This window comes from Pezoporus flaviventris, unplaced genomic scaffold (assembly GCF_033815535.1).
Source record: "Pezoporus flaviventris isolate CSIRO_AGI_PZ_B2104156 unplaced genomic scaffold, CSIRO_AGI_Pfla_v1 ptg000063l, whole genome shotgun sequence".
Lineage (NCBI taxonomy): Eukaryota > Metazoa > Chordata > Aves > Psittaciformes > Psittacidae > Pezoporus > Pezoporus flaviventris.
In genome coordinates, this window is record NW_026892611.1 from 3,463,143 (window position 1) to 3,475,368 (window position 12,226).

The following is a 12,226-nucleotide window of genomic DNA, read 5'->3' on the forward strand; positions in this document are numbered from 1 at the left end:
TCTTATGGGGTGCAGTAGGTTCTCCATGCAGACAAGCCCTCGGGAATGTTTGATTTGGTCTAAGGTTTGGGTTGTTTGGGGTTTTTTCTCCCCAGAAGATTGATTGTTGGGAGCAGAAGTGCCTTGAAGCACCTTGTACCTTGGTGCAGTCCATGTATCTTGGTGCCAGGTTGTCAGCTAGAGCCAACAGAAGGGCCAGGGAGTGCAGCTCTTGGTTGTGTACTTGTGCCCGCAAAGTTCTGATAAAAGAGAGGCTCAGCGAGTGCAGAGCCCATGGACATGGTCAGAAATCACCTACAAAGCCTGAATAAATCACAGGCAATAAAACTTTGCATAGTCCGGGTGGTCAGGTAGAGACCAACCTCAATAACAACCCACAGCACAGACAGGGTGAGGGGGAAGAAGAAGGGATGGAGCTGAATGGAGGCTCGAGGGAGCGTGTTGGGATTGGATCCCAGGGGAAAAAGCATGGTGTGGAAGACATGGCAGAGTGCACAGTACCTACAGGCAGCTTGGGAGGAGCAAAGTCTGTTTTCTTGTTACGTTAAATATAAAACATTAAAAAATAACACTACTTGTGGAACTGACCCCAGCCAGCTCCGGGGGTGCTGGAGACTTCCAGAGATGCAGAGCAGCATGTTAGGGATGGAGGGACAGGACCAGGGCTTTTAAACTCCTCTTTGCCTCTGAAAATCTCCTGGAAAGCCCTAAACTGAAGCCCAAAAGGGTTGGAAAGTGGGGGCTGGATCATGCTGAAGCTTCTGTGTGATGGACATGATGTGACATAAATATGTAAGTGGGTAGAACGGGCTCTCCGTGCCATGATACTGCTGCTACAGATACACCAGGCTCTTTTCTCAGCGCCATGAGTATTAACCTCGCTTTGGGTGCACAGAGAGGGAAACGGGTGGGTTCACAGAGACAGCATTATTTTTCATTCCATTAAAAACCCCACCGCTGGGTCAGGGTGAGGAGGAGCCTGGGGTTCTCATGCAGCAGCATCCTGCTCTCCCAGCTCTGAGATCTGCCCTAAGCGATAAAAGAGCTCATAGGAACAGACATGGAGAACATTCCCAAAGGCATGCAAATGGTCATTGTCTCTTTTTTGTTTGTTTTTTTTTTTTTTCATCAAAAATACAAAAGCACCCACCACATCCTCCAGCTTTTGCTGCAGTTTCGTGCGGAGCAGAGCCGTGGTCCTGCTGCAGCTCTGCTCTTCCCTCCTCCTCCATGGAGCAGCTCTCAGCTCCCGATGGCAGTTTGAGCTTTGGGGTTTTATTTTTATTGTAGAGACAGCATCTGACGATTTAAAAACCAACAACTCCCCATGGATTCAGTGACTTGTGCCAAAATCCTCAGGAGGATTCCTCAGAATGTCCTGTTCTCGCCTTTTAAAAGAAGCTTCCTTCTTGGAACTCCCTTCTCTTGTACTTTAGTTGTCTCCCCACTCCGTGAGTTTTGCTGGAGGGGAATGAGGTAGTGGATTTCCCCTTTCTCCTCTCTGCGTGGCATCCCATGTCCTTTCCCATTCCTTCTGGCGATGTTCGTTATCCCATCACTTGTACAAACTCATTTCCAAGAGGCGATGAAGTAGAAGCATGCGTTCCTTCCGACGGCGCTCCAGAGCAGGCTGTCCAGGGCTGCCCACCTACACTGTGACAATTTTTTGTTGCAAGGCTGAAAGTAAAACCCCCAAAAGGAAAGTTGTCTTCCTCCTCTTCGAGGCATTTGCATGCTTTAAACGTCTTCTAGGAAACTGCAAAATAAAGAGAGTCTTAGGGCACCTTCCAGTAGTCACTGGTGCTTCCCTTATGCACTTGGGTTAGGCTTTGTTCTGAAGTTCCCGTTTGCCTGTGCTGCATGCTGGTCATGATGGGTTGGCAAATGGGTTTGTGTCTGGGAGGCTCCTCAAACATTTTGGGATTGGGCAGGTTGATTTGTGTGCTGAAACCCTTCAGTTTTTACCCCACTATGCTCTTGTAAACCCATCACAGGCTTTGCCGGGGAAAGATCTGTCTCCGGGGGGACCTTGTATGGTCACCATCGTGCAATGGGAAGACTTTCCATTCTGGCCCTTTGAATAGGGTGTGTTGTTACTGCAAGGGCCCTGTTCTCCAAGGTGTTCTGCATCTGTGTTTGCAGTTCATGATGGTCATGATTAGTGTGCTACCACTGCAGCTGGGGTGAGAACTGAGCACCACCTGCCTTAGGGTAGTGGTTGGTGATGGTGGGCATGTGTGTCCTATACAGTGGGTTATAGACCCGGGAGGGTCCTGCTCTAGCTGGGCTGGGGAAAAGAGAAGGAGATGTTACCTCTGATGCTGAGTGAAATGTAGAGCACGATGATGATGGTCCCCAGGACGATGGAGACTACGCTGAGCAGCCTGGCCATGCGCCCGAGTCGCCGTGCTCCATCCAGGTCCCCTTGCTGCCCGCTGTTCCTCGACTGGGGGAAACACAGAAAAAGGCTCTTAAGGGTAGCCTTGGCTGTAGTCCCCAAAATGAGAGGTGATGTGATTCCCCTTGTGAGCCCATGGCTTTGGCAGCCCATGGTCTTGCTGAACTTACATGGCTTGGAGAAGCCCCGCCTTGAGATGCTGTTCTGCTTGTCCTGGATAGGAGCTGGGCTGGCTTGAGTCTGTCTTCTGTTAGAGTGACTAAGAGCGAGTCCCAGCATGGGACAGGAGGCACAGCACAGCCCCAGCCCCTTTCTCTTCCATAGAAAACCCTGGAATTATTAAGTTCGGGTCCCAGAGCAGCTCAATTCTATGGGACTGCACCCCCCAGGGGCACCACTGCCTTTCTGTGCAGGGAAAGCATCCTGCCACCATCATCTTCTGCAAATCCATAATTGAGAAGCAATGTCTATTACAAGTTTAACAGTCACTGACAAGCTGCAAAAGCAAAAGCAGTGACAGACGTTTCCTAAGCAGCATGTGGCCTCTTTGCTGGCTGCTGAACTGAATGTGTGTGTGAGAGGAAGGGGCTTTCATAAAGTGGACACTAACTGCTGGCTTTCATCTTGTGCTGGGATGTGATTTGGTGCCTCTGGTTTACCCTGGATTTCTGCATCAGCATAGATGGGTTGCGTTCACCAGCTCTGTTACTAAATGCAGTCCTCCTACAGTGAGCTCCTGCTCTTATGTGTGCTGTAGGGAGGGAAGGAATAGGCCATGCAGCTTCTCTATTCTGCTTCTAGTTCCATTGTGATTTCCCCTGCTGCTCTTCAGCTCCATTGTGATTTCCCTGCCTGATTTCTTCAGACAGCTCAGTAAAAGCTTTCCTAACTAAAAGAAATGGCTCCCTGGCTGTGGCAGAAATGAGGAATTGGATGGGGAAAGCACTGGAGGGTGCCTGGAAATTACTATGTGTAGACTCATTAAAGGATTAAGAGAGATCCCCAACGGTTGGAGCTAAAACAGGACTTGCCTAGTGCTGGTGTTGGTGGGCCCTGCTGTTGTAGCCAGCTCTCAGTGGGATAAATTGCAGCAATGGCAACCCAGGGTGGATGGAACACACAGCTTGGAAACTGCTTTTCACTGCTCCATCAGGGCTGGCCACCCATGGGCTTGACAGAGATCTAGACCCTGGGGGCAGCTCCAGGGAAGTTAGTGAAGCTTCCTTAGGGAAGGGCTGCTGCTGCCACAGCTGCAAGGCGCTGGATGGTTTGAGCAGATTTGGGCTCATACCCAAAAGGAAAAGACTTAGATTGGATTGAGCATGGGCTCACCCAGACCTTGCCTGGTGCCTGATGGTGCACGAGGGTGATGCTGTGGCCTGACTCCTCCATGCTTTGATGCCAGCTCTTACTGCCCTGTGTTCAGCAGTGCTGCTGACCTGCTGGGCAAGAGAAGCCTCCACCTCTGCCACCCACACACAGCAGCCTGAAGACCAAGCAGAGCTCACCAGATGAAGCACAATACACAGCTGCATGGTAAACTTTCAGAGTAAATGATTAAATAAGGACTGATCTTGCTTCTCGCACTTGTAATTGGCAAATCACTTGGTTCCCAAGTGAAAAATACTGGAAGTAAGAATTCCTTGTGAGGAAGCAGCATCACTGCTGAGAGAAGAGCCCGCAGTGCTCCTTGGCTTGCTTGGAGCGAGCATGCTGGGGCTTCCTGCACTTGGCTAAGGGAGGCCCTAGCACTTAGCAGAAGGGCTCTGAGCTGCACCACGGCGAGGTTATTGTGGTGGAATTACTCACCGTGCGTCAGCATTTGCTGTGTGTGGTAGAGAGGCTGGAGCGCCTCCATCAGCAGAACAGGAGCTCCCTGCTCGGGAAGAGGCAGATAGGAGCAGCGCGGCTCTCCAGGCAGAGAAACCTTCCCGAATTCACATAGTGCCCTTCTGCCTCCCATGAAATCCATTGGGAAAGGGTTTTGGAGGGAGGGGAATCGGATAAGGGGGTTTAAAGTCTATACAGGCAACGTTTTCCACCTTGATCCAGTTGAGGAGTTTGGCAAAACTCCCTTCGACTTCACTGGGGACAGGCTTTTGTGGATACTTTAACTGCCGCGGAGCAGTTACTCTTTCTTTAGAGCTGGTTTTAAGTATTTAATGTTTTTACAGGGGTTAAGTCTTCACCTGTTCCATCCACCTCCAGCCATGCTGCCTTGGCTGAGCCAGGGCTTAGGAAAAGAGGGAAACCAGGAGCAGGCTGCTGGGCTGCCTGCAGGTCCCCCGTGTACCAGCTCCTCCCTTTGGAGTGTGGCTGCTACAACTGGGGAAACAGCTAAGAAAATAAATATGCTACCTAAAAAGAGTTAAAGATGGCAGTACATTGTCCTTGCCCATGGCAGGGGGGTTGGAACTGGATGATCTCAAGGTCCTTTCCAACCCTAACTGTTCTATGAATCTATTAAAACAATCCCACTTTCCTTTCAAAAGAAGTCTGTCTCAGAAATAACTGCACTGGAAATGGTCCCCTCTCAAATGTTTTGAAATGAAATAGGAGGCCCAGCACAGCTCCAGCACTAACTGAGGAATGTCACTGAGGATTCAAATGAACAACTACTTGACTCTATTGCACCATTTCCACTTCATCTTGCTCCCTTTTAGCAGCACCATGACCAAATGGTCTCCAGCCCAGGCTGTGTGCTGGCTGCTGCTCCGCAGTGCTCCGTAGGTGAAGTGCAGCTTTAAAGGCTTCCATGTTCTCGTTTTAGTTTGTATCACCATGTAAATAACATAGCAGAGCCTCAAAGAGGCAGCTGCTTCCACTGCATCCCTGCAGCCGTCCTGCTCCGCTCTCTTGACACCCTCTGTAACACCATCCCCAATGCTGGCACCAAGAGAGCTCAAGACTTTGCTCCTTCTGGTCTCGGCAGCCCGTTTGACAGACCATATCCAAAACCAGCGGGATGCAGCCAAGAGCCAATTCTCATTACAGAACAGGAGGTGACAAAATGAAGCCGGTGAGAGCCGGGGAGGATGCGGTACCCAGGGATTGACAGGATCCCTGCCCTGCTCACTGACAGCTTCCAACGGTGGGGATTCTTTTTTGGGCTCCGTTTTTTTGTAACATGTGTAATATTTTTGCAGGGGGTGGGATAGATTGCCATGAAATCCGCAGCTTCAGCTGTCTTCTAGGGAAAGCACATAAGCTAAGGAATTGGATATATTTATCACTAAAGCCTCTGGAAGTGTTTATTGTTCATTTACCCTGAACAATTCTGAAACATAGATCGGCACCGGCACGGGCTGTTTAGCTAGCTATTGTTACTGTACATGTGTTATTCATTGGTGTGGAACAGTTGGATTTTAGCTCTCTAGTAGCACTAATCCTGTGTTTTGCTTTCCACATAAAAACATTAACATCTTGTTTATTAATCGAGACTCGCCAAGGCAGAATATCCCAGAAAGGCTGGAGGGCTATGGGGGAGTGAGGCGCTGTGGGTGTGCCAAAGGGATTCCCTGTGGTGGTGCAGCAGCAGCAAATCAGTAGGGCACTAGAAGTGGGGCTGGAAGGACAGGCTGCACCACAGCACCTGTGGGGCCAGGTAAGGCTGGGTGACTCAAAAGAGGTATTAATCTGACCTGCGTTCAAACTATTCCCTGTTCAAGCTGCTGCTCTGGAGGTTCTTTTTGTTAATAGATTGCCTAACTTGCCTTGTTGCAAAAGAATGCAATTACTTTTCCATGCTAGTTTACAGGGATGGAGAAGATGGATCGTCACCTCCTCTTCCTCGCAATTGTTTCCAATTTATGAACTGGCTTCAGTTGCACTCTGCTGCCTTCCACCAGTTACTCAGAATAAAACCCTCAACACTTGCCTTGAAGAAAACATTCTAAGAGAGATATAAATCACCATCAGACCTAGAGGACTGTGCCATTTAACATGAATTAATGATAATTAGACTTCTCCCACATCTTTGGGGAATGACAGTACTGATTTGGGATACAAAGTGCCGTGCAGAATTGCCCTCCCTGTTACTGTATGCTGGTTCTGGGTGGATTTACATATTTTTTTCAGTTCATTTAATTTGTTTGGACTTTTGTACACTGATAAGTGACCGGTCTCTTCTTCCCTGAGGTGGCTGCACTTTGGTTGGAAGGCGGAGGGTTTTGATAACAGCCCTACAGTGTGTGTGGTACCCAGCCCTGCCCTGCACTCCTCCAAGATGGGTTCCAAAGCTGCGCTTCCCTTGTGTCCATCAGCCTCACTCTCTGGCTCGGGGAAGGACCCGAACCCCTCGGTGCAGCCAGGTCCTTGCTTGGTCAAGAAAACACATCCAAGTGTCAGTGGAGGAGCCTCCAGGTAACTCATTTCCACAAGACAGCATTATCAGGGCCAGGCTGAGGGCCAGAGCTGATTTTCTTTTTCCACCACTGGCCATAGGCCCTGCTGGGATCTGAGAGCAGCTTTTGAACACTGATTTATGAGACAACCCAAAAGCATTCATTTGCTTTCCTCTCTTGTTACTGCTCATTACTCAGGAAAAATAAGCTTTCATGCGCAAAAAGCATTGACTTAGGAAAGAAAAAGACAATGGCAAAGCTAAAGGAACATCAGCACATTGTGGAAAGTTCCCTCTGCTGCACCAGCCACCGGGAATCACAAAAGCCTGGTTCCTGTTCAGGTCTGGGGGTTGGTTTTATTCTGCAGGGAGACCTAAGCCTGTGGCAGCCTTTGGAGTCACTGGGAATTACATTCCTCCCCCGTGTAAGCATCAGTTGATGCCCCAAGACCTATTTCTGCTGCCTCTGGTCAATGCTGTTACTTGCTTTGGAAGCAGAAGGCAGCCAAGTAGTCTTTCTGCCTTGTTGGTCCTGCCTGCCTTTGGGTTTAACACAGTAAATACACACCAGTGCCTCTCTGTCTAGCTGTATTAACTAACTTCTGCTCTTTCATCACTGTTTATTCTTCTACTCCATGGGGTTTATGTGGCCCACAGCACATCCCCACCGCGCTGGAGGCTGTAACGCCTGCAAGAGAGAGTGTGAGAATCTATTTTGCATGAAGGCTAATGTGGTTGGAAAATCCCCGTGAGAGACCTTGTTTATTACCATGGATATGCAATACCCAGCTGCTTTCCCTCTCGTTGCAGTGCAAAGCCAAACAAGGCTGGCTGGCTTCCCCGTATGCTGCCTAAACAGGCTCCACCACACAACTGTACTAAGCAGATGACAGCTGGCATTGGCAGAAATGATGATTCCTCCTCAAAATGGAAACTGGTCTCTCTAGAGGGCTTTCTGTGGCAACTGCTGGTGTCTGTCCTCAAGTTGGTGGGGGTGGGTTTGGGGGAAATGCTGGCTGTAGGTACCCTTCAGTGTATTTGTGTGGTAAGCAGGGAATTACTTTCCCTGACATGATTTTCAAATAGATTTGTCTCCGTTGTAAATTAAAGGTATAAAAGGTGCCCAGAGGCTGAGCAGCAATGTAAGGGGGTGACTACAGTTGCAGGGCTGTGCTGACTGAGCCACCCTCTACTTGAGATGGGCGAGAGGCTGGCTGGCTTTATCCTCCCCTGCTCTGCTGTTGGTGTATTTGCTGAGGTGGGGACGATATTGAATGGAGAAAATAGCTTCTTCAGGGCACCTAACAGAGGTGCAGGTGCAGCCTGTCGCTTTGAGGTGTCCGAGGAGCCAGCCTCCAGCCAGGGTCTCCCCTGCGCTGCAGGGCTGGGCTCGGCTGCTGGGTGGTGCGGAGGGAGGGAGGGAGATCCCTTGTCCTCGCTTCGCCTCGCAGCTCCTGCCCGGGAAAGCCCAGCGAGTCGCTCTGGACCGCTGCCGGGCGGCAGGGACCGCGCTTTCCTGGGTGCGCCCGCATCCCATCCTCAAATCCCCGCCATCCATCTCCATCCCGTCACCTCCCCGGGAGCTGGCCCCGGTTGGGAAGCCGGTCCCCGCCCGCCTCCCTTCGGCACAGCCATGGAAGCACCGAGCAGCGGCACTGCGCGGCAGAGCCCCCCGCGATCCCGGTTGGGCTGCGGGAGGTGCGCGGGCTCCTCCCGCCCCGCTCCCCGCCGCGTCCCGGTCCCCGCCGGTGCAGCACCGCGGACAGCTCCGGAGCGGCCCCGGCCCCGTCGAGGCGGCGGCAGCGGGAGAGGCTCCGGGCGGGTCCGGGCACACGGCGGGTCCCGCACTCACCATGATGGAGAAGACGAGGCCCACGATGTTGATGGGCCAGACGGGGCAGAAGCAGGAGAAGATGGCGAGCACCAGGTAGTCCCGCGGGCGGCCCTGCTCCGGTGCCGCCGTGCTGGTGGCGATGGAGGAGGCTCTGCCCAGGCTGAGCCGGGACGGCGAGAGCGGAGGCGCCTCCAGGTGCCCGACCGACACCGACTTGTAGGAGAGCCCGTGCCCGTTGCGCTCCGCCTCGCCGGGCAGCGCGGCCGTGAAGGATTTGGAGCCGCGGAGGCCCTTTTCCTCCCGACTCTCAGTCGCCGCCAGCAGCTTCTCGGTCTCCTGGAAGCGGGTGGGCAGCGCCGTGCCCGAGCCCGAGCCGGAGCCCGAGCCCGAGCCGCCGGGCGCGGAGCCGGTGCTCGCCATGGCCCGGCGGAGCGGGCTCCGGGAGCGCCCCGCAGCCGCCGCTCTGCGCCCGGGGCCCGCCGCCCCGCGGGAGGCCGTGCCGGAGGAGGGGCCAGCCCGGTTCAGCCCCCGGGGCAGGATTGGGGCCGCGGACCGCCCCCGGGGTGTCCCCGATCCCCCCCGCCCCTCGGCTGCGCTCAGCCTCCGCCCGGCTCTCTGCCCCCGGGGATGCGGTGGGTGGGGAAGCCGGGGTGTCCCCTGTCGCCTCCAACCGAGGCTCTGCCCCGCCCCACCGATCCCCCGCTCTTCCCGGGGGCTCCCACGGGCTCGGCTCCTCTGCAGCGGAACGTGAGAGCCCAGCCCTAAGCGGGGCGCAGGGCGATGCCGAGGGCAGTTCCGTGCCGGGTGCCGGTGCACACAGCCCTGCTGTTCCTGGGGCTCTACTGGCCGCAAGCCTTTCCTCGGCTGGGTGGGGGACATGCGGCAAAGACCAGAGCCACACACCCGTCATCGCTGCGGAGAGGGGCTAGAGCTGCCCTGTGCCCTTTGCAGGCAGGAGCTGCCCCGGGTGTGATGGTGTCTGGGCAGTCGGTGGGTGCCCGGCGGTACCGCTGGTTCCATCTGCTCTGGGAAAGCATCTCAGGGCGAGAGGAGGTCCTTTGTGAGGAGCTCACCCTGCCCTCGCTTTGTGTGGGTGAGAAAGCGAGAGACACAGAGACTGCAGACACCGACACCAAATCTGTGTGGTCCTGACCTGCAAAGGAGAAAGGGTGCTGGTGCAGGGGTGGGTTACATCCTGCAAAGCAGCTAACAGCATCCTTGGGATCAGGGGGTGCTGTGAGGGGCAGGATGGAGGTATAAATACCCCACATGGGTGGATGGCTGGCAAAGATGGATGTTTTCCACCCTTTCTGTATTACGCATCAGTCCCAGATTTGTCAGGGATTTCCCTGGCAGTAAGTGCCATCTACGGGGCGCACCCAGCACCTTCTGCCTCTCCAAAAGGTGCCTCAGGAGCAGCGGGGTAACCACCAGAGCTGGGGGTAAAACACTTAGATGCGAATTTGGGTGGGGAGAGTGGTTCATTGCGTCAGTTACTGCTGGGTTTCATTTAAACCTTCTTTGAATGACGATACTGCTGTGCTCTCCCTCCCCACGTGATGGGTGCTGACAGAGCAGGGGTATGCGCTACTCCAGGGGGGAGCCAGAGCTGGGAAAGCCACCCAGAGCAGGGATGCTGTTGGAAGAAGCAGGATTCCTTCAGAGGACATCGCAGCAGGCCTTCTCTTGGCAACGGGAACATCTGTTGGATATTAAAGCCAAGATGCCTGACACCGTCAGCACTTTAAAGAGGCTCCTTTGCTGAGCAAAGAGCACTCTCTCCTGGCTGCTGCAAGCTTTCCTCTGCTCATTGCCCAGCTCCCTTGTCCCGCCTGGGGATTAAGGGAAGAGGAGGAGATCCTGGAGAGGGACTGGCACAGGGGAGCGGAGGGTTGAGGTGGTTGTTCCCTCTCATATTCCATGGTTGAAATGTCCCCCGCAGGGAAAGAGCTCAGACTGCCCTCGGTGTGTTGGCAGACAGTGCTGGAGCTCGACTGGGAGCGCTGGGAAAGGAGCAGCAGGGCTGGAGGAGCTCTGTGGGCGCTCAGCACTGCGGGAACGCAAGCAGTGTGATTTGCCCTATCCAAGAACCTGCCGGCTGTGATGTATGTGGCTGTAAAACCCAGCCTGATTCCTGCAGCAATTCCAGTTTGCTGAGCCTCAGGTTGAAGGGAGCCCTCTCAGCACCCCGGCCAGTCCAAGCTTTCTAAGCCAAAAGGAAGGGGCCTTTTTAGGGAAATCCCCCCTTCCTCCCCACTCCTGGGATCATCCGGGAGCATTCTATCAGCCTGTACCACCAGAGCCACTTTGCCACAATCAGAACCTGCAGACAGATGGGTGGGTTTTATGAAAGCCAGCATCTGTCTCCCCTCCCAGCCTCACAAATCTGCTGGGCACATTGGCATCAATGAGCTTAGCAGCCAAAGTCCCAGGGCACCAACCTTCCCCTGGTTCTGCCCCCCTCCTTCCGCAGCGGGAGCCAGAGCAACCAGCCAGCCAGAGGCTTTAGTGTGATCCCCGCAGCCCATCTGTCCACCCCACACACATTAACATCAGTGCTGCAGTGCTGGGTTTATAAGCCATGTTTTCTCACAGAGCAAGCAACAGAGAATAAATAACAGCGACAACCAGCAACGGTGAAACCTCGCAACAGGAAACACGGAGCTGGCACTTCCAGAGGACTTCCCACATTCTCCAGTGTTACCACAGAGCAGAGACCCACAGCAGGGTCCCGTACGGCATGTTGGGGGCTCACAGCTCTTACCAGCAGCACAGCTGAGCCCTGCATCGTGTAGTGCTTTCCTCGCACACAACAGCCCCTTCCCACTCCCCCCCCGACACACACACACCATGTGTCCCGTGGATCCATTACCTTCCCTGCACCATCTCTCCACCCCAGCCCCGTGGGTCAGTGGATGGGGAGGCACTGCTGGTGTCCCCAGCTCTGGCAATAGCCCAGCTGCCAGGGCATGGCCCCGGACAGGGGGTCTTGCAGGCTGCCCGTGTATCTCTGCTGGCAGGCACCTCGCAGCCCAGGGTGGTGGGTCCCGCTGGAGCAATAGGCAGGGATGGGCACGGAGCGATCCTCCTTCAGGCTCTCGTAGTGATGGAGCTGCCTCTCGGGGGAAAACGCAGTGTAGAGAGGGGATGGAGGGCAGCGCTGCAAAGCGGCTGTGGAACCAGGCTCCCATGGGAGCTGGGGATGGCTGGGCTTCACCCCTGGCTCCTGCACAAGGACCCCGGCCCGGCTGCGGCACTCGGAGTGCCAGCAGCACCCGGCACCGTGCAGGGACAGGGACAGAGCCGTGATCCTGTTGATGGCTCGCCGCAGGGTAGCGATTTTAGAAAGCCTTTTGCCCCCGAGGTCGTGTTTGAGGGCCAGCCGCAGGGCGTTGAAGGCTTGGTTGTAGTCCAGGATCCTCTTGCGCTCTCTGACGTTGGCAGCCATCCTCCTGGCTTTGGAGCGCACCGGTCTGCTCCTCTTCCTCACCTTCATCCCTTCGGCATCACCCAGGCAGGTGGCTGCTTCCCTGCGCTGGGAGACCCACAGGCCCTGCCCATAGCACGCCTGGGGTGTGCTCCCTGCTTCCAGCTCCTCTTCCGAGCTGTCGGGCTCTGGCTCTGCGCCTTTCCCCATGACTGCTCCGGACAT

At 54.6% G+C, this 12,226-nt stretch overlaps 2 protein-coding genes across 2 annotated transcripts; both read right to left on the minus strand.

Moving 5' to 3' along the window:
- Positions 1-1,086: 1,086 nt before the first annotated feature.
- Positions 1,087-9,468, minus strand: TRARG1 (trafficking regulator of GLUT4 (SLC2A4) 1). The gene is made up of 3 exons (XM_061470192.1): positions 8,593-9,468; positions 2,314-2,446; positions 1,087-1,756 (listed from the first exon to the last, which is right to left on the minus strand). The coding sequence occupies exons 1-3, from the start codon at positions 9,451-9,453 to the stop codon at positions 1,749-1,751; spliced, it is 1,002 nt and encodes a 333-aa protein (XP_061326176.1). The 5' UTR covers positions 9,454-9,468; the 3' UTR covers positions 1,087-1,748.
- Positions 9,469-11,482: 2,014 nt separating this feature from the next.
- Positions 11,483-12,226, minus strand: BHLHA9 (basic helix-loop-helix family member a9). The gene has a single exon (XM_061469840.1). It carries the CDS (start codon positions 12,224-12,226, stop codon positions 11,483-11,485), a length of 744 nt encoding a protein of 247 aa, XP_061325824.1.